Source organism: Felis catus, chromosome D3 (assembly GCF_018350175.1).
Source record: "Felis catus isolate Fca126 chromosome D3, F.catus_Fca126_mat1.0, whole genome shotgun sequence".
NCBI classification, from domain to species: domain Eukaryota; kingdom Metazoa; phylum Chordata; class Mammalia; order Carnivora; family Felidae; genus Felis; species Felis catus.
Genome location: NC_058379.1, coordinates 9,959,771 through 9,981,582, shown reverse-complemented (window position 1 = coordinate 9,981,582; position 21,812 = coordinate 9,959,771). Strand labels below are relative to the sequence as shown.

General features: G+C 45.4%; 1 protein-coding gene across 12 annotated transcripts in view; it reads left to right on the top strand.

The window, feature by feature from the left end:
* The window catches only part of HECTD4 (HECT domain E3 ubiquitin protein ligase 4), a 192,405-nt gene that overhangs the window by 139,278 nt on the left and 31,315 nt on the right, over positions 1 to 21,812 (top strand). For all 12 annotated transcript variants that reach the window (XM_023241435.2, XM_045041851.1, XM_045041855.1 and 9 more), the window contains 10 exons: positions 7,224 to 7,327; positions 9,116 to 9,277; positions 9,391 to 9,539; positions 9,821 to 9,900; positions 11,700 to 11,863; positions 12,491 to 12,728; positions 13,703 to 13,839; positions 14,267 to 14,393; positions 17,736 to 17,873; positions 19,336 to 19,472. In XM_023241435.2, coding sequence (XP_023097203.2) covers positions 7,224 to 7,327; positions 9,116 to 9,277; positions 9,391 to 9,539; positions 9,821 to 9,900; positions 11,700 to 11,863; positions 12,491 to 12,728; positions 13,703 to 13,839; positions 14,267 to 14,393; positions 17,736 to 17,873; positions 19,336 to 19,472 — 1,436 coding nt within the window. The remainder of the gene's footprint in view (positions 1 to 7,223; positions 7,328 to 9,115; positions 9,278 to 9,390; positions 9,540 to 9,820; positions 9,901 to 11,699; positions 11,864 to 12,490; positions 12,729 to 13,702; positions 13,840 to 14,266; positions 14,394 to 17,735; positions 17,874 to 19,335; positions 19,473 to 21,812) is intronic.

Sequence of the window (21,812 nt, the reverse complement as noted above, 5' to 3'; positions counted from 1 at the left end):
GGGCAGAGAAAGAGGGAGACACAGAATCCAAAGCAGGCTCCAGGCTCTGAGCTGTCGGCACAGAACTTGACACAGGGCTCAAACTCCCAGACGGTGAGATCATGACCTGAGCCCAAGTCAGACGCTTAACCGACTGAGCCACCCAGGTGCCCTGGAAACCAGCATTTTAAAATTTAACTTGAGGACCATGTCAGTGTCCTCCATTAATTTCATTGCATTTGTTTCCTTGCTAGAACTATCTATGAACCTATAAGGCTGCAGATACTTTCTGACCATTGTCACTGGCTACATTTGAATTCAGTCAGGAGTTTGCACTAACATCCGTGTGTGTGTGTGTGTGTGTGTGTGTGTGTGTGTGTGTGTGTGTGTGTGTTGAAAAGTTTAAACAAACACAAAAATAGGTACACTAGTATAATGAAGTCTCAAGTTCAACAGTTACAACTCATAGTCCTGTTTCATTTATGCTATACCCTCCTGGATTATATTTTTAGATATCCTTTTACTCTTAAATATTTTAGTATGTGTCTCTAAAAAAGACCAACTTTTTTTTTTTTTAATGGTTATTTACTTTTGAGAGAGAGAGAGAGAGAGAGCGCGAGCGAGCATGAGTTGGGGATGGGCAGAGAGAGAGGGAGACAGAATTGGAAGCAGGCTCCAGGCTCTGAGGTGTCAGCACAGAGCCTGACCTGGGGCTCGAACCCACGAACCATGAGATCATCACCTGATCCAAGTCAGACGCTTAACCGTTTGAGCGAGCCATCTAGTTGCCCCCCCCCCCACCCCGCCACACAACTCTTTTTTTTTTTTTTTTTTTAAGTTTATTTATTTTGAGAGAGCAAGCAAGTGCAAATGGGGGAGGGTCAGAGAGAGAGAGCGTGAGAGAGAATCCCAAGCAGGCTTCACACTGTCATCATGCTAGCATGGAGCCTGATGCGGGGCTCAGTCTCATGAACCTTGAGATTATCACCAGAGCCGAAACCAAGGTTCAGACGCTTAACCGACTGAGCCACCCAGGCACCCCTAAAAAATGACCCTTAAAAAAATAACCACAATACCATTATCACATCTGAAAAATTAACAGTAGTTATTTAATATTATTATCTGGTCAGCATTCAAGTTTCTAATTTTCTCATAAAGTCATACTTGTTTCTGTATTTGTTTGCATCAGGATCCACATAAAATTCTTACATTGTAACTTCATTGCTATGTCTTGGAATTTCCTTTCAAAATCTAGATTCCCCTCATCATGTTCTTTTTTGCCTTGCAGTTTATTTTTTTGAAAGGTTTCCCACATTCTGGATTCTGTGGATTGTATCTGTGTGGTGTCATTTAATGTGTCCTCTTGTCTTCACCGGTCTTGTAAATGGGTAGTTGGCCTGGGTGTTTTTAAGGGAGAACGTGTGGTTTGTCCCCAAGGATATAATTGGACTCTACATGAAATTGTTCCCAGTTAGATTAGCGTCCTCCAGTGCTCTAGAGCTGGCCTTTTCATGAACTGTAACTAATAAATGAGCACCTTTAACTTCCATAATGCTTTTGGTTTTATCCTTCATGTGTGTTGGGGGAGTCATTTTTATTATCCGTATTATTTACTATTTCTCATCTCTCTGTTGCTTTTTCAGACACTCCCTAATCTCTTTACTGTCCTTAAATTTTTGGTTTTTTTCACGTGGCACCAATTTCTGTGGGTTGGTCTCTGCTGTCTTTATTCTGTATGTGTTTTACTCTTCAAATTTTCCTCCTTTTTTAAGGATAGTGCTGTGAAGCCAGTTAATAAACCTCAGAGAGACCCCGAGCATAAGAATAAGGACAGAAGGAAAGGAATTTGCTAGGCTTCTCAGGTGAAATTGCTTGTGACCAAATGTTTGCCCGTAACTTGGCTTTGTACTTGTGGTTGGGCCTTAGTTCCCTGCCTCTGCTTTTTAATGTTCTTAGCCTAGGTTGCATCATAAGACATACATTAGTGATTTTTTAGCAAGCATATACTTGCTGAATAAATCAGTCACTTTTCTGTAGGACTCTGAGTATCCTTTTATACATTTTCTAGAATAAGGGAGTTTTGATCTGTGAGATTAACTCCGGTACTTAATGTATAAGCTAAGAGTTGTCGTAATTTGGAGCAGTGGTCTCAAATGGCTTTAACAATAACCCACCTAACCCATTTTCCCCAATGGAAAAGAACTCTGTTGTCACAAAGAGTTGGATAGAAATAGGTAGGAAGTACTTATTGCCACAAAAGAGACGACTGTGAGCTTATACGTGTCAATTTATATCCGAAAATGGTGTCTTATGTCAAATATAATTGTACTTAATAATTCATTTATTAGGTTACCAGAAAGAGCTCTGAGGTTTAAAGTACATATGAAAGTTTGCTGGCTTCTCAGTCCTTTACCCTTGAATAGTGAACAAACCTACCCTGCACCTGGGTTACTTTGGATTGTAGTTTAGATTACATCTGGGTTACAGTGGATTCTTCTAGCCCACAAGAGAGTCTTAGATTGTCCTTACAACAAATGCTGTTTAATAAATGATTCAAGATGGTGGGTAGAAGGGAAAGAATTCTTCAATTTTTATTTTTTAACGTATCAAGATTTTTTATTTTGTGTATGAAAATGTCATGTGAAATTTATACACACTATCTGAATCTTTCAAATGAAAAAAATTTTTTTCAATGAATTTCTTCCAGTATTTTACTTCATCTGGAATGAAGCAGAAGATTTGGCCATTGTCATGTTGACTTACCCCATCTCAATTTTATAGCTTCTCTAATCCAAGGAAAAGAATACCTAATTCCATTTGGTCTCAGATAGCACTATGCCACAGAGCTTTTTCCCATGAAGAAATATTTCTGTGAAGTTAACTGGATCCCTTGGTTGAAATAGCATAGGAAACCTATTGATACTGAAGAAAAGGCATATAGAAACCCCTAAATTCCCACCTTTCATTCTTGCAGAAGCCGAACTTCTCAGGTTCAGGTGTGTTTCCTTCTCCCTACCTTGTTAAATCTACACATTCCCTGAGCCAGAGGTTCCCCTCAGACTCTGAAACCTCATACGAATCCCTGGGAAGCAGGTTTAAAATGCTTTCCGATGGGGCGCCTGGGTGGCGCAGTCGGTTAAGCGTCCGACTTCAGCCAGGTCACGATCTCGCGGTTCGTGAGTTCAAGCCCCGCGTCGGGCTCTGGGCTGATGGCTCGGAGCCTGGAGCCTGTTTCCGATTCTGTGTCTCCCTCTCTCTCTGCCCCTCCCCCGTTCATGCTCTGTCTCTCTCTGTCTCAAAAATAAATAAACGTTGAAAAAAAAAAATAAAATGCTTTCCGAGCTCCACCCAAAAGTCAGAATCATCAGTTGAAGGTGACCCTGGGCAGTTGTGATGGGAGGGGCCCCCCGACCTGCTCTAAGCTTTGCCTGACCCACCTTCAATTTTGTGGCTTCTGCTTGTGGGCATTCCCTCCCTTGCTATCCAGGCCTCTCAGCTCTTTCTCTTAGAGGGACCCCCAGCCTCATGAATACCCCACATTTAAAACCAGTCATTATTTCCTCTAGAGTCAGTTCTCCTTTCTGACTTCCCAGTTTTAGGTCATACTGAGACTATTTTTGAGGCTCAGATATGGAGTCAAATATGACAGAGCCCCCCTTCCTATCCTTCCATATCCAATCAGTTGCCATGTTCTATTCTTCCTTTGAAATGCTCCTGAGATTTAGCCCTTTCCTCCCCATTTCCATTACCAGCTTCATAAGCCAGGTGCTTTTTCTCTTGTGTTTAGACATGTGTGTTATTCTGCCAACTTTTACTGCTTGCATCTTGCCTTTCCCTGTCACAGTTGGCTTCCTGAAGGCCTGCTTTGAGTGGCCCTCAGGAGCATGGAGCTGTCACCGAGAGGCTGGCTTTCCTGAGCATGGTTACCACTGTGAAGTTGTCATTTACAGATTGGAATGAGTTCACAGCCAGTTCTGACTGTTACTTGTTACTCTGGCTGTAGTGCAGTCAGTCTTGCCTTTCCTGAATAGGAAGTGTAGAAACTTTTTATTCTCCCAGTAGATAGCATAAAGACTCCTCTTATGTTAAGCCTATCTTATGGTAGATGTGCCTCACCCCCGCCAGGTAGTTGCCATTCTTCCCCCTAAGAATTGCTTTTCCCTTACCTGATAGGATTCTAGCCGTCATCCTTGAAATATCTGCCCGACACTGGTTACTGCTTTATTGTAAGGACATTGTTGCCCACGTCACTCCCTGGATCATCTGGTATTTTGTATATAAATTTTCTTGGAATAAATTTTTAATTTGAACAATAATAATCAGAAAGTGTTTATCAAAGTTAGCTGGGCTCTTTATGACTAGTGTATGTATGTAATGGACTTCATGAATCTTGTGACTGAATGGTTTCCTCTTTGATTTGTCCCCTGGGAAGCATAGGCCTGAACGTGTGTCCCACTCCAGGTGTAAAGAAAGGACAGGGGCCACACACCCCATGGCCTGGCCTCGCTTCTTCCTCCACTTTAAATCTGTTTGGTCTTTGTCTCCTCTTTCCTGTTGCCTTCTAATCCATATCATTGGGTCGCATTAGGTGCCAAGTGTCTGTCCGTGAGGTATAAGTCAATAAATTTCTCACCAATATCCTAAACAACCTCTGTGCTTTAACTTCCATTGGACTACTTTTTTTAAGGGGGGAAGAGCGCAAGGGGGTGAGCGGCAGAAAGGGGGGGGGGTGCGGGGACAGAGGATGGGAACCGGGCTCTGTGCTCACATGCTGACAGCAGTGAGCCTGATGTGGGACTCAAACTCACGAACAGTGAGATCATGACCTGAGCTAAAGTCAGATGCTTGACTGACTGAGCCACTCAGGTGCCCCTGGACTACTTTTTATTTCTCCTAGGACCTCTTTTTTTTTTTTTTTTTTTTTTTTTTTTTTTTTTAATGAGGTATAAGTCACATACCAGACGATTTACCATTTTGATGTGTTAGTGTATTCACAGAGCTGTGTCTTCATCACTATCTATTTCCAGAACTTTTTCATCCTCCCACATACAAACTCTTTGCCAATGAAACAGTAACTCCCCTTTTTCCCTCCCCCAGCTCCTGATAATCTCTAATCTACCTTCTGTCTCTGTGGATTTACATCTTCTGGGTATTTCACATCAGTGGAATCGTACAATATTTGTCCTTTTTTGGTCCAATTTCCTTCACTTAGCATAATGTTTTCAGGGTTCATCCATGTTGTAGCAGATCTCAGAGGTTCATTACTTTTTATGGCTGAATCCCATTCCATTATGCATAGACCTCATTGATGAATTTACGAATACTTGTGTTTGTACTTTTTGGCTATTATGAATAATGCTGCTGTAAATACGTATATACAAGAATTTATGTGGATGTATGTTTTTAGTTCCCTTGGGCCTATATAGGGGTGGAATTGCTGGGTGATACAGTAATCCTGCATTTAACTTTTGAGGAACTGCTTTCTATTTTGAGGAATTGTTTTCCACAATGGCTGTGCCATTTTCCATTGCCACCAGCATCGTATGGGGGTCCTAATTACTCCACACCCTCACCAACTTTGGTGTTACCTGTCTTTTTTATTAGAGTTCGCCTAGTGGGTGTGGTCTGTTTGAATCCTTTGCCCATTTTAAGTGGGTTGTCATTTTGTTGTTAAGTTGTAAGAGTTCTTTACGATTTTAGCTCTGTTAGTTCCTGATCAGATATAATAACATCAATCTTTCCTCCCATTCTGTGGGTTGTCTTTTCACTTTGTCGGTAGTGTCCTTTGAAACACACAAGTTTTTCATTTCAGTGAAGTCCACTTTATCTCATTTTTCTTTTGTTGCTTGTGCTTTTGGTGTCCTATTTCAGAAGCCGTGGCCTAATCCAAAGTTGAAGATTTACACCAATATTTTCTTCTAAGAGTTTTACAGTTTTAGCTGTAAGGTTTTTTCAGGTCTTTGATCCATTTTCGCGTTAATTTTTGTGTGTTGAACGAGGTACTCCTAAGACCTCTGACTCCTGGCTCTCCACGACCATTTCCCATATTGCCAGACCACCTGGAATTTCCTTCCTTCTCTGCTTATTGAAACCCTGTCTTTTCTAAGACCGAACTTAATGCTGTCTTTATGAAGCCATCTTGGGTCCTGGAATGAAGTGATCACCCCCTCCTCCCTGCCTGTGTTTGTGCTTAGATCATATCACATACTGCGGCCTTGGACCGTGTTCGTTCTTGTATGTGTAAATGCATGCACACATCTCCTCTGTCCTCCCAGAATGGGAGCTTTGGTTCATGTATCTTTGTATTCTCCAGCATCAGCACTGTGCCTTGCCCATAGATGTTAAATAGATATTAGGTTTTTATTTTTATTTTTTTAAGTTTATTGATTTTGAGAGACAGTGCTAGTGGGGGAGGGAGAGCGAGAGAATCCCAAGCAGCCTCTGCACCATCAGTGCAGAGCCGGATGCAGGGCTTGAACTTGTGAACCGTGAGCTCGTGACCTGAGCTGACATTGGATGCTTAACCACCTGAGCCACCCGGGTGCCTCAGATACTAGATTTTTTATTATTTTTTTATTTTTATTTTTATTTTTTTTACATTTTTATTTATTTTTGGTAGGCAGAGAGAGAGAGAGAGAGAGCGCGCGCACAAGTGGGGGAGGGGCAGAGAGAGAGGGAGACACAGAATCGGAAGCAGGCTCCAGGCTCTGAGCTGTCAGCACCGAGCCCAACGTGGGCCTCGAACCCACAAACCGTGAGATCATGACCTGAGCCGAAATCAGACGCTTAACCGACTGAGCCACCCAGGTGCCCCGATACTAGATTTTTTAAAAAAAATAATTTCAATAATGGGAATAGAACTTCCATTTATTGCGTGTTCGCCCTGTGCCGGGGATTTGGCTAAAGGCTCCACTGGTGTCACTTCATTTCATCTTCGTGACAACCTTGTGAGGCACAGGTGCCATTGTTAACCCCCATTATCAGAAGTGAGATGGTACATATCTGAGTGATGAAGCCAGATTCTGGATCCAGGCAGCTCAACTTCAGAGCACGTGCACTTGGCCACATTGCTGTGCTGCTGAGCTGTGTGTGGTAGACAGAGCTGTCTCAAGATATTTGCTCTTCTGTAAGAATTTTGAGTGATCTCGGAAGCCGCTTGTCACCTTAGCCCTACTCCAGAAGGGTTGGCACTCTCTCGGGGGTTGTGGGACTTATTTTCACGTATGCGGTGGATTTCCCTCCAGGAGAGCGACTGGCAGTTGTGGAGGTACAGTGTGAACGGCTGCGGATGCTCTACCGGGACTGCGCTCGGCCCCCACCGCCTCCACTGCAGGCCGACCGGAGACAGGTGAGCCCCGTGCCGTGCAAGGCCACAGCGCACCGCGTTAAAGGATGCCGACCGGCACGTTAGTAACCTTTAGAACGAGCGTTCACAAAGCCCTTTGGAGGGACGCACTCCGTGATGACGTGCTGTCATCTTTGAATGTCCGAGCACATTGATTTGACATCCTGAGTATTGAAAGATCGTGGCAAAGGAGAACTCCATTTGTAAATAGTTTCTTAAGGTATCAATAACAGAAGAAAAGCTTTTTTCAAAACTTTAGTTATATAGTCTGTCTTACAGAGGAATAAGCATATGTATGTAGAGAGAGGCTGAGAGGTGATTAAAAAGCAAAAGTGGTGAAGTGTTGAGAGTTGATACCTCTGTGAATGTTCTTAGCTTATTCGTAATAGCCCCAAAGTGGAAACAACCCAAACATTTATCACCTGATGAATGAAGATGCCTTCATCGTGTATATGCATATCGGGTGTATCCGATGGAAGGTTATTCAGCCTTGAAAAGTAATGAAGTAGTAACACATGCCACAATGGGAAGAAACCTGAAATCATGCCAAGCCAAAGAAGCCAGCCACAAAAGACCACGTGCTACGGGATGTCCTGTGTATGAAGTGTCCAGAACAGGCAGATCTAGAGACAGCAGATGGGCGATGCCGGGGGCTGTGGGGGAAGGGGTACGAGGAGGGACTGCTATGGCTTTAGGGGGACAGAAACACTAAAAAGTTGATGGCGGTGATGGTTGCTCAACTCCAGTAGGCTAGAAACCACTGAATCGTACGTACACTTTAAACAGGTGAATTGTATGTTACGTGATTTATATCTCGAAAAATCGGTGCATCTAGGTAAGAGTGTACAAAAATTGCTGTTGTGATTTTTCTGTAGATTTGAAATTATTTCAAAATAAAAAATTAGAAACCTATAGAAGACGAAGTGTCCCCTGAAATCTCAACATCTGGTTAACATTGTCACGATAGCCACATGATGTGTCACCTGTACTTTTTCATGACCACGGGGCTGTTTACCATCTAACTTTTCTCCCTCAGTAACTCCATAGTCCAGCATACACTTGTGCCTCAGTTTCCCCATACAGGCTTGTTGCCCTGCATTGTCTCTAGTTTCCACCGCAGTGATTTGATGAATGACACTGGAGCTCATCACTGTATGCATCTTTCAGCCCTTTCCTTAGGATAAAAACAAAACTCACAGGTTAAAAAAATGTGCTTTTGTCAACAGAGTAGCATGAAGTTTAGGATGAGATTTATTAAAAGTTATGAAAGAAAAAGACAATTTTTTCAAAAAAAGCAAATGTAATATTACTTCTTGGCTTTGAGCTGAATAGTAAATCACAGGGATAAAAACTGTGACCACTGATGGGTCTGCAGCTCGGTGTGTAATCGCACAAGCAGGAAGACAGGGCAGGGGTGAGGGCCTGCACGCGTCTGTGGAAGGAGAAGGAGAGATGTAGGAACGAAAACCTCGTTTTTCATCACAGAAGCAATATCCTGAAGGGAATTAAAAATGGCATTATAAGCATAGAAGGAGACGAGAGGTAAGTTTCAGAGTGAACCGTTAAAGTAAGCTACAAGAGCGATGGTTTCTACAGAGCAGCGCTGGGCATAGCAATGGAGACTGCCTTTCTTTTTAAATAAAGAGAAGTTTTCCTTTGGAAAAACAAGCCACGTTCTTAAAAGATGTACCTATGTTATAATGCCACTAAGGTAAAAACTTTTCTTCTTTGAGGGGGTACAAAGATTTGTGTTTGCAGTTGTATTGAATGAGACGCTTTCCCCCGTCACAGCCCAAAGAGATCACTTGGAGCCCCTCGAGAGTGTTCCCGCCTGTCCGAGCCTGCATGTTCTCGTCACGCCTGACTTCTGTCACCTTCCTGGCTGACCCCAGCGCTGGGGGCGGTCTGCCCCGGGGCACATTTATCTATGCCACCTCACCACTGCCAGTGCAGGTGAGAAGTCACACGGTCTCTCGCCTCTTTCCTTCATATTTGAAAGAAAAAGCAAGTTCCAGGAACCCAAGTTGAGCCCTCTGATTGCCTGCCTGCTTCTGGTGTTTCCTCAGGCCCCATCTTTTTACTGGGAAATTGAAATTGTTTCCTATGGAGATACTGATGACGACACGGGACCAATAGTTTCCTTTGGCTTTGCCACAGAAGCAGAGAAACGAGATGGGGCTTGGACCAATCCAGTGGGGACTTGTCTTTTCCATAAGTAAGTGGCTACTATTGCTGTTATTTAAAAAAAAAAAAAAAAAAAAAAAGTATTGTGTGTGGGTGTTTAATACTGAAATAATATCCTTGTAATCTCAATCTCCAAAAGTGTATAAAATACCAGTTGGAAGTATATTCAAATTGAGGGAAAGAGAATAGCTCTTAGGAGTTCTCTTCGAATTACTCTGATGCCACCGAAGCCCCTGGGCCCGTTCGTGACTCAACTGCCTCTGTGTTGGCCAGGGAGCCTTGTCTTTGACTTTCCTTTGCTCTCTTTCGTAGCAACGGCCGAGCGGTGCACTACAATGGCTCCAGTTTATTGCAGTGGAAGAGCGTGCGCTTGGACGTGACTCTCTCTCCTGGTGAGCGAAGCAGGAGCCTTTTTTTTTTTTTTTACACTGCGTATTTCTGCTATTCCCTGGTTTTGTCTAAATTGGTTGAAAGTAAATTAATTTAGCAACTGGAAGTGGGCAGTTGGTTAGTGAAAGCCAAGTACTTGTCATTGCTGTCTGCTAGTGTGTGCCCACCCGCTCATTTCGTGAGGCCGTTTTCATTGAGAAGCCTCCACCTGGTGAGGCAGGAGTCACATCCACTTTTCATTCGTGTCCATCTGTCCGTCGTTGGAACCACCTGAGGTTTTGCTTCTGTTTGAAGTTTGGTCTCTTGTCAGCTTTTCATTGATGTGCAGATAAATAGGCTAAAAAAATAAAGGAGAGAGCTCTACCACTAGCCCTGAGGCACTTGGAAAATGCACTATCGGTAGATAACGTGCTGTAGACTTTGTTCCCGGGAGCCTAACGTCAGGTCCCGCTTCCGCAAATCTGCCGGATGTTTCAGTTACGTAGTCGATTCAATTAAAAAAAAAAAAAAAAGATTTTCCTCTTCTTTTTAGCCACCATATAAGTCACTTGCTCTGTGTGGATGAATTGGGATCAATCCTGCCTGATCCAGCAGAGGAACAAAATGTAGGCACTGTCCTCTTGCCGTTAGGAGCCCCCCAAACAGGGGCATCAAGGTGGCCCAGTCAGTTAAGCGTCTGACTTTGGCTCAAGTCACGATCCCACGGTTCATGGGTTGGAGCCTGCTTCAGATTCTGTGTCTCCATCTCTCTCCGCCCTTCCCCTGCTTGTGCTCTGTCTCTCCCTCCCTCCCCCCGCCCCTCTCTCTCAAAAATAAACACTTGGAAAAAAGAAGCCCCAGATGTGTTGGCTACATAGTTTCAGACAGTGCATCTTAGTGTCAATGAAGCCAAAATCACTGTAGTGGTCGATGGTCTGGGCTGCTCAGATGGGGAAGAGTAAGTCACTCCATCCACCAGATAACCTCGTATAGCTGACTGGGGGTAATTTTGCCATCACTTAACTTGGGGAGCTGATTGTTAAGTTGCACCTTCCAGGGGGCGTAGCATTTTCGGGTATGGTCAAGTTACGACTTGGAGATAACTTCCAGGCAGTTACTTGTCTCTTTCTGGAGCAGACCTCTGACATTTCAACTGAGTATTTAAGTGTTTTAAGCACCAAGGAGGGTTTGGGGAGAACATGGGAGCCATAGATAGTCAGGATTTGTATTTGTCACTTTCATTTGTTTTGTTGGGTCCCATTTTAGTTGTTGAGAACTTTTGGACTTGGACCTCATGTAAACATGCTACCTTCTCAGAGAAATATGTCTGGGTAGGAATCGAGAATTCACTTATTTACAACAAAATCTCAACTGGGTGCCTGGGTGGCTCAGTAGGTTAAGCGTCTGTTTATATTTTTTAAGACCATATCTAAATCTTTCACAAATTCGCTTTATGCTATAAGTAATTCTCTATGTGTCAGTAGAAGAAAACTTACATTCCTCTGTTAAAAAAAAAAAAAAAATCATACCAAATGCTTTCCCTTTTTGCCTTGGCTACCAGGAAAATAAAAGCTGAATTTAATATGTAATTGTGGGAATTGATTTAGACACTAGGTATTTCTTCTGAATAGTTTTGATTTCTCCTTTTAAAATTATTTCTGTTGTGTTACTTTATATTAAGTACAATATGTAACTCCGTGCCTTTTTCAGTTGTAACTAATGGCATAAACAAAGCTAGTCCAAGATCATGTGGCCTGATCACCCTTTATTTATAATCAGTAAAAGGGAAAACGAGATGTTTCCTTCCTGTTCTCTGCCATAGGTGATGTGGCAGGAATTGGCTGGGAGAGAACCGAGGGGACGCCACCTCCTCCAGGGCAGCCAGCCAAGGGCCGGGTGTACTTCACATACTGCGGGCAGCGCCTGTCCCCGTATCTCGAAGACGTCTCTGGTGGGATGTGGCCTGTGGTTCACATTCAGAAGAAGGCAGGTTATCTTACTGGGAAGGAAAACAAGTTCTCCTTAGTAATTTGGACCATGCTCCATCACACCGGGGAGGGCAATCTCCTTGACTGAATCCACCATTCAGTTGCTGATCTCATCCAGAGGCACCCTCCCAGACACCCCCCATAATAATGTTGGGTCTGGCACCCCGCGGCCGGTCAAGCTGACGATTAAATTAACCATCACAGTACGATTGCACATCGTAGACTTAGGGAGCAAATGTGACCCTGAAGAAGCAATGCCTGAGCCAGGTCTAGGCTATTAACTGGTCTGAACTTGGCAAAGTTGGAGGGAAACAATGTCCCCAGTGAAGGGAGCAGCTTGTGCGGTGGCATCAGATGGAAGGGAAGAGTGCTGGGAACAGGAAAGGTCGCTGTCTGAGTAGCAACGAGTGGGAGAGTGAGGTGTGGGAGGGCGGGCGCACCGGCCTGGGCAGAGCTTGGTCTCCGCTCCAGTGCACGTGGTCACACCGGCCCCTCTGCCTCGCCCCACATGTTCTCCCAGAGCCGGGGCCATTCTTCTGATGACCTTCACCTTGGAGTGTTAAATAAATAAAATAAGTCAACAACCCTAGCTCCTTTCAAATCCTTTATTTGACCTCCTTCCCAGAACACCAAGACTCGCGCTAACTTTGGCTCCCGCCCATTCGCCTACGCGGAAGGGCAGGCCCACCGCAACGCCGCAGACCTGTGCACCGATCTGGCAGAAGAGATCAGCGCGAACTTTGAGGCCCTGCCCTTTGCCATGGCATCTGACAGTGACAACGACGCTGGCACCAGTATTGCGTCAGACCCCGGCACTCACGGGCCACCGTGCCGCATTGCCGCTGTGGCCACTGCTCAGCAACGTAAGCCGTCTCCTCCCAGGGCCCCACTGCTTCCTGGGAGTACAGATGCTGCTAATTCATAAATTCTCACTTGGGCAAGTTCTGGTGCCCGTCGCATATGGGGCGATGGGCCCAGTGACCTAAAATGGGGAGCAGGAGCAGCATGGGAGACTAGAGAGCACATTCCCACATACGGGGAAGCCTGCCATGACTCAGTGCTGGCAGAATATTGCCACCTGGAAACGCAAGCCTGAAAGATTGTCCACTTTTGTAAGACAGCTAAAAACCCTAGAATTTTAGGGGTGCCTGGGTGGCTCGGTTAGTTGTCTGACTTTGACTCAGGTCATGATCTCACAGTTTGAGTTCGATCCCCGCGTCTGGCTCTCTGCTATCGGTACAAGCCCACTTTGGATCCTTTGTCCCCCCCCCCCCCCCCCCCCCCGCCCCTCCTCCTCTCTTTTCTCTCTCTCTCTCTCTCTCTCTCTCTCTCAAAAATAAACATTAAAAAACCTCAGAATTTTATTTGAAATCTTTTATCTTGTTTTAAAACTGAAGCCATCAAAGACTAAGAAAACACTAATTGTGGAATCTATGTGGTGGGTATTAGATGTGCACTAAAAAACTTTCCTGATTATTTGAAAAACTTCATAATCAAATAAAACCGAGCTTCCTGAACTAAAGGTATCTGCAGACTGTATCTGACCCTTGGAATACGGGTTTGCAAACTGCTTTAAGACTGTTTACTTCTTTCTCATGATGAAGAACTTTCCAAATTCTTCTCCGAATTGAATGAATTATACCCATAAAAACGATCTTAGGATTCAGGATAACGATACATGATTTGTTATTCCTTGGCTTTGTGTTTCGAAATCCCTCCCCAGTGCTGGGAGTCCTTCATGCAAATGAAGATACTGTGGTTTGTCTGAGGGGCAGAAGTTCGTGATTTTTCCAGCCTGCTCTTCCTCAGAATTCACTGTCACTGTGCTCTGTTACAGAATACGATAGTGACACTTCCTGCCATTATAAAGTAGAACTCAGCTATGAGAATTTCATCACCTCTGGCCCAGACCCCCACCCGCCTCCCATTGCGGATGATGAAAGTGATGATGAGGACGATGACGACGTCCCACAGGTGCGAGGCCCATGGCCCTTGACCAGGACAGGCCGCCGGGAACGATTTTGATGTGAGGGTACAAGGCCGGAGCGGTTACACTTCCCGCTGCGTCCCTGTGTTTGAGCAGTGGCTCTGGAGCATTCACCTTGCAAACCACGTTATCGGTAGCGAAGCCTTTTGGGCTCGTTTGCCCAGGACTCCTCTGGGTGTGGGAGAAATGAGGTACCTGGATGCCGCAGTGAGGTCGGGGATCGCGTGGTGCTCATTAGGCTTTAGAGGGAAGGGAAGGGCTTGCCGCATGCAGTCCGGCTGTTTTCTCCCCTGGCGTCTGAGGGGGTGTTTCTGCGACTGGCCTCAGAGGCGGTGAGAGCTGTGCATCCGGGAGGGGGCTGGCGCCCACCCGAGCTACTCCTCTTCTGCTGATGCGTTTGCCTTCTCCTTCCAGGAGGACCACTACGCCCTGCTGGTGAAAGCCTGGGAGACCAAGGTGTTTCCTACGATCCGAAGACGCTTCCGCAACGAGGCGGAGCGGAAGTCGGGCCTGGACCAGATAAAGGGTGCCTTGCAACTAGGTCTGGTGCTTTGCGCTTTCCTCGGGAGCCACTCGTGACTTGAAGAGACGTGCTTAGATGAAAGTAGATGTAAATCAGGAAAGGGGGGCTCGCCTGAAGTCAGGCCAGACCTAACCGGGTCCTCTACCCGTGCCTTTACTGAACTCTGCGGTCGCCGGCTTTCCTTGCCAGGCGTTTCTTTGCTTGTCCACGTAACTCTGTACGTGGGGGCGTCCATAGGCCGCTGAAATGGAAGTGAAATGGTCATACCGGGAAGTTGATGGCCAAATGATGTGGGCGGCTCTCCAGGCGCAGCTATGCCATTTACTGTCCCTACGACCTTAGGAAAGAAAGCTACTTCACCTTTCTGGGCTTTCCTCACCTCTGAGAGGGAACCAGTGATGGTAACCACCTCATCTGTGTATGAGACTTACCTGCCTTATACAGATAAAGCTCCTCCAAAAGCCGCGTCCAGAACGTAGGAAGCATTCGGTTCATATGGTTCCAGATGCCACCGTGATGGTGGCAACGGGCATTTTTCTCCCACTGGCACAGTTCATCCAGCAAAGAATAATGCAGAGCTTGACCCCAGACAGTGAGTCTTGAGTACAGGTAGCTAATTTCTCTTCAGTTTTCCTCGTCTTGTGAAGTACCTGCTTTTTCCCCCCAACATGGAGGCCCGGGGCGGGGGGGGGGGGGGGGGGTGGGGAATGTAAGAAGTTTCATTTTTGTCCTATGTGAGCAGCTTTGCTCCTCTTTTAACTTGTTCTGAGACTAGGACCCAGTAAAGATACCCACCCCCCCACCCCAACCAAGACCTTTATTTTTTGGCCATTTTATATGCTGAGTCCCAGATTTCCAGTGATTTCTTTTTTCCCATATTGGCACCAGGACTAATCAGTTATGTGTACAGCTGTGGCTTTGTTTTTATTTACTTATTTCCTTAATGCTTTCTATCCCCAAAGCTAAGATCTTGTTTAAACATAACCTTAGCCATACCTCCTGTGACCTGGTGGGATTGCTGCCGACCCAGTTCCAGGGCAGATAGTATTCTCCTCTTCTGTCAAGAGTTTCAGGCAGAGGGCGCAACATTAGGAAACACGCTCAGTGGGGGCGAGCTTGGGTGATTGGGGGACCAGCAAAAAGGCCAGGCAGCAGGTGTGGCCGAAGAGGAGAGCACGAGGGAGGGGCAGGGACAAGCGTTGGGTGCGTGAGGACGGTGGATTTTATTCTGTGTGAGACAGAAGCTGTTGGGAGGTGGTAAGCAAATGAGCCACGTAATGCGATGTAGGAGATCCCAGAGATAAGAAGAGAGTTTCTCTTCCCCATTCATCCTCAACATCTGAGCGAAATGCCCTTTTGTGTTCTGCCAGAGTGCAGAACACATCTTCTGCTCAGACAGCTCGATGCCAGATTTCGTCGCTGCCCACCTTGGAGCACGCGTGCAGCCATTCAGAGGTGGGAGGGCTTTATTCTAGTGGCTTTTATTCAGCCATTAATTCATCACTTACCCATCCCCACATTCAGCAAGCGACTGCCAGGCATCGGGCCCCTGGCTGGGGAATCAAGAAAGCCTCTGGGAACAAGACGGAGAGGGTCCCCTCTCTCACCGCGTATATCCCAGGGGGCAGCAGCAGACGACATGTGGTCAGGGCTGGGCGGTAGATCAGGAGGCCCCAGCATGTGTAGGTAGGGCAGCCCGATGCAGCGTGGCTTCTCTACCTGGTGTTTAAGCGGAGATCTGGAGCTAACTCGCCACCAGCAGGCTTACCCTGAAAAACGTGAAGCGCTGTTTGTTGGGGGTGGGGGAGGGGGGCTGGTACTTCCTGCTGTTGGGAGAGTAAGAAAGGGGGAAAGAATTCACAGTATGCAAATGGAAAGCTCTTATGTATGATCATTGGTTGCTGTGCCTTTATTTTGACGAGGTTCTGCTTCAACTTGGATACCTTTTCTTTCGCCCTTTCGTGCCGGAGCCATCCCTGGTGTCTGGCCGAGTGTGCCTCCTCCTTCTCCGCTCCCAGTTCGGTTAGGGGGAAGTTTAGACAGCACAGCAGAAAATGTGATCATCCAAAGGCGGCCCCTGGACCAGAGGCAGACTGATGGCTCCCCCAGAAGTACCTCTGGCTCCTGAGGCAGCATCCTGCCAAGGTGTTCTCTCGGGTTCCATCCGTGTGGCCGTGACTAGTCGTATGAACTATATCAATCCAAACATAAGATTTACCTTTTGAACATACCCTCCTTCAGTGTAGCAGTGGCAGAAGTGAAAAGGAGGGGTGCGGGGGGCTCGTGGTCCCCGAAGGACCACCTCTGTGCGGTGCATCAGCCTCCTGTTGTCAGGTCCCCAAGGAAGGGTAGCGGAACGACCCCCGCACCGAGCGTGATTGAGCTCGGCATTCTCCCCGTGTTCCCGGACTCCTGCTTAGTAGACAGCAGAGGATTTCTTTTCTTCTCTCCCCCTTCCCTTTGGAAAATGTTGCCAAGATTATTTTTCCGCAGTCTTCCAGTATCAGGCCACATTTCTGGCTTCTTCTGACAATTCTTTCTCTCAGCATCCTTCTCTAATTGCAGCCTCCTCAACTGTGCTCAGAAAATTGCTGTGCCTTTTCCCTACAGCAAGGCTGGCAAATAAAGGAGTAGGAGGCGAGTGTGATGGAAATAAGCCTTGTGCGAAGGCAGATGTGTCCACACCCGTATCTGTACCCACACTTCCTGAGCCGCGTGCGAGCTACGGCGGCAACAGCAGACGGAGATACTGTACCCGCCTCTCTGTGCTCCCCGCGGTGCCATCTCACCAGGGCTTTGGAGACTTGTGGGCTGGGTGTATTAATTAATAGTGGCTGTTTGTGCTGAACATAATGATGTGTTCTCCCTCTGGGAAGGAAGAACAGGGCGACTTCCGGTACTGAGTAGAAGCTGATGTAACTCTTTCGTAAGCAACACGTGTTTGCTGTAGTAGAAATCACACACGGTACAAAAATGAATAAAGTAAGAAACCTTTTCCTCACTTCCTTCCTACTGTCCGTTTGTCCCGTACTTAGTTCTTAGGTCATCGTGCAGCCATGCCCTTTGTGTCCGATCACTTTTTACCGCTCTGTATTGATAAATGATCTTGTTACTCCTACTTTGGGATTTCCCAGCAGTGCCGCAGGAGGTGTTCTTGTATCTTTACACACTCGTGCTTGTGCTTCTGTGGGAGAGATTTGAGAGGTTCCTACAGGCAGGGCAGTGAGTGTTGTAAACTTCCTCAGAAGGCTCTGTACCCCCACAGACGGTGTTGGGGAGATTCGGTATCAGTCAGTGTCATGGTTGATCTGAAGACCGGCTCCTCTTCGGAGAGTTTCCAGTGTGGTCAATATTTTTTAGGCATGGTGGACATTGCCCGGCAGACGGTCGAATTCCTGTACGAGGAGAACGGTGGCATCCCAAGAGACCTGTATCTTCCCACCATCGAAGACATTAAAGACGAAGCAAACAAGTTCACGATTGATAAAGTTCGAAAAGGTTTTGCTTTCCCTCTTACTTCATCTATGAAACTGTGTGTGGAATGAGAAGTTGGGTTTTCGCTCGGCCTCAGCTGGCCTCCTGTACATGTCCCAAACTCACCGACATGTGCAGTCAGATGGCGCACTTATGCAGAGGGGGATATGGGGCGTGGGTGGAGGGTTCCAGGTAGGCCTGGTTAGATCATGGCTGCTGAGCTAATTAACCAGGAATGTGTGGTTGCCCTGTGCTTTTTAGAATTTTAACAGAATGTGTTTGTTCCTTTGATTAAACATCTGTCGCAGATTTTGAGGAAATAAAAATCCAGAAAAGCACAGACAAAAATTGAAACCACTCATTATTAGCCTTTCATAAAAATATCAGAGTATCAGGGACAGGGGCAGAAGTGTATATTTGCTTTTCTTTTTTTCTCTTTTTTAGGTATAATTCACATACCATAAAGCTCACCCTTCTACAGTATTCAGTTTTTAATATGCTCACAAAGTTGTACAACCACCAAACCATTACCTCTAATCCCACAACATTTTCATCCTCCAGAAAGAAGTCCTGTCCTCCACCATTTCCCACGTCTCCTTCCCCTGAGCCCCATTAATTTACTTTCTGTCTCTCTAGATTTACCTCTTCTGGACATTTCCTATAAATGGAGTCCTACAGCATGTGGTCTTTTGTATCTGGCCTCTTTCATATAGCACAGTTGTTCAAGATTCATCCATGTTGTAGCATGTGTTAGTACTTTATTCCTTTTTATGGCAAAATGATATTCCATTGTATGGCTAATACCCCATTTTTTAAAATCATTCATCAGATGTTGGACACCTGGGTTGTTTCTAACTTTTGGCTTTTATGAGTAACAAATGCTACTGTGAACCTTGGTGTTCAGGTTTTTTGTTTTTGGTTTTTTGGTGTTTTTTTCCAGACCTATGTTTTCATTTTCCTTGGGTACATATGTGGGAGTGGGATTGCTGGGTCATAGAATAAGTTGAACTTTTTGAGGACCTTCTGGATGGTTTTCCAAAGTGATTGCAGCATTTTACATTCCCACCAGAAATGTATAAGGGTTCCAATCTCTTCACATCTTGCCAACACTTACTATTGTCTATTTTTTTTTTTTTTTAATTACAGCCATCCTAGTGGATGTGGAGTGGTACCTCATTGTGGCTCTGACTTCTGTTTCCCTAATTCTAATGGAAAATCTTCCCATGCGTATCTTTCACTTTTCCTTAGAGGAAGGTTTATTCAAATCCTTTGCCAATTTTTTGGTCGGCTTCTTTGCTTTTTATTATGAGAGCTCTTACAGCATTTAGTTGTGTAATTTTTCAGACCGAGCTTTGTCCCTTTTTTAGTTGCAACCAAACCGAGGTATTGTTGGATGCTGTAGCGCTGTTTTAGGCCCTGAAATACAGGATCCCAAGATGACGATGGTATTTGCTTCTGAAGAAACTTCTTCCTCTGCCCTCCTCAGGTCTCACGGTGGTGACCCGCTCTCCAGACAGCAACAACGTAGCCAGCAGTACTGTGGGAACTGCTCTGCCCAAGTTCGCCATCCGAGGGATGCTGAAAACCTTTGGGCTTCATGGAGTCGTGTTAGATGTTGATTCAGTGAGTAAAACAGCCTTTCGAATACACGGAGACTTTCGTGTCCAGACTCCAGGTGCCTTAAAAAGCCGTCACGTAGATGGATTGCTCCCCAACTAGGGATGAAGAAAGCAGGCCGAGTGCTCACACCAGCAGTTTGCCCGAGGTTTTCTCACGGGCCTGGATCCGGGGATCGGGGCTGATAGATGATAAGCTCTTAACACTCAGCACTGTCAGCGCCTTCAGACCACACTGCCTCTGCCATTATTTTCCGTCAGCCGTGTTCAGGCCGTCCCTACATTATACCTGCCCAAGTTCCAAGGGAAAGCTCTCCCGTTGTCCTTAATGATTGGGTGATTTGTCATTGCCGTGACTGTTACAGACACAAGTCAAAGAAATAGTTTTATGATTCTGATCACGTCATCTCACTGGTCCTCTCAGCCTCAGCTTCCCGATATGTAACATGGATCTATGAAATCCATGGGGCAGGGGTGGGGGGACGCGGGTGGGGAAGAAGGAACAGAAGATGTGTGAGGGCAAAGCCAAAGCTTTCTTTTGAAAACAAGGTCCTGTGTGAAAGCGATGACCGTGTTTCTGAGGTTGCATGCACGTGCTGACACTGGAGAAGTTTCCCATGCGAGAAAACTGATGAATGCCGGTAGTTTAAGTCTAAGAGTCTGATGAAAAAAAAAAAAAAAGATCTGTCACTATGAACATAGACTAGAATCTATGTAGATAGAGATACAGATACAGACACTGGTAATGTTAGGTACCATTAATGCTTTGAAATGGAAAATTTTACATCTTTTACTGACTCCATTGTACTTCAACTTAATTTTGAATCATTAAATTTTTAAGAGAGGCTCTCTGACTGGTGGTTTACTAGGGTGAACTTCAGAAATTTCCAGGGGTGCCTCGGTGGCTCAGGCAGTTAAGCATCTGACTTTGGCTCAGGTCATGATTTCATGGCTCAGGAGTTGGAGCCCCGCATCGGGCTCTGTGCTGACAGCTCAGAGCCTGGAGCCTGCTTTGGATTCTGTGTCTCCCTTTCTCTCTGCCCCTTCCCTGCTCACGCTCGCTCTCTCCCTCTCTGCCCCTCTCCTGCCTGTGCATGCGCGCGCGCTCGCTCGCGCTCTCTCTCTCTCTCTCAAAGATAAACATTTAAAAAAGGTACGAAATTCCATTGGTGATACTGTTAATGTCCCACTGCCTTCTGATACACATTTCTGATCCTAGTTATCAGAAAGTACCTAACTGACACTGGCTCTTAGCAACTGGAAATGTGTACAAGTAAAAATTTAGAAAAATAGAAATTTCCTTAAAATAGTAATTGTTATTGGGGCGCCTGGGTGGCTCGGTCGGTTGAGCGTCTGACTTCAGCTCAGGTCATGATCTCACAGTGCGTGAGTTTGAGCCCCGCGTCGGGCTCTGTGCTGACGACTCCGAGCCTAGAGCCTGCTTCGGATTCTGTGTCTCCCTCTCTCTCTGCCCCTCCCCTGCTCACACTCTGTCTCTCTCTGTCTCTCAATAATAAATAAACATTAAAAAAATTTTTTTAATAAAAAAAATAATTATTATTTCTCCAGTAGTTTCTTTTTGTTTCAGTAATCCTAAATAAAAATGTTTGTATTTGAATCCAAAATGTATATGCATGAGTTAGCTCTTTTATTGCAGGAAAATAAAAAGTAATCAGGTTCCCTGCTTTTACAAAATTACTAACCTAAGAACAATGAACGTAAAATAATATGTACTGACTTATTACTGAACTATAGCACTGTTGTGTTTAAATCTCTATCTCATGGGGCGCCTGGCTGCCTCAGTTGGTGGAGCTGCAGCTCTTCATCTTGGGGTTGTAAGTTCGAGCCCCACATTGGGTATAGAGATTACTTAAAAAGTAAAAGCTAAAGGGGTGCTGGGGTGGCTCAGTCAGTTAAGGGTCCGAGTTTTGATTTCGGCTCAGGTCATGATCTCACAGTTTGTGGGTTCGAGTCCCACATTGGGCTCTGCACTGATAATGTGAAGCCTTCTTGGAATTCTCTTTCAAAATAAATAAACTAAAAAAAATAAAATAAAATCTAAATTCATCTCTAACTCATGAATACATACCAGTTAAAATTTTAAAACTGGTATGAAAAACCTAAACACACTATCAGTCAGTACTAACCATATATCTTTGAACTTCTAGACTCAATCAGTGACATGAAACTAACATTTATTACTACAAAACTTTGGGGTTTTTTTTAATTCTTTTTCAGTGTTTATTTTATTGAGAGAGACAGAGTGCAAGCAGGAGAGGGGCAGAGAGAGAGAGAGACACAAAATCCCAAGCAGGCTCCAGGCTCTGAGCTGTCAGCACAGAGCCCG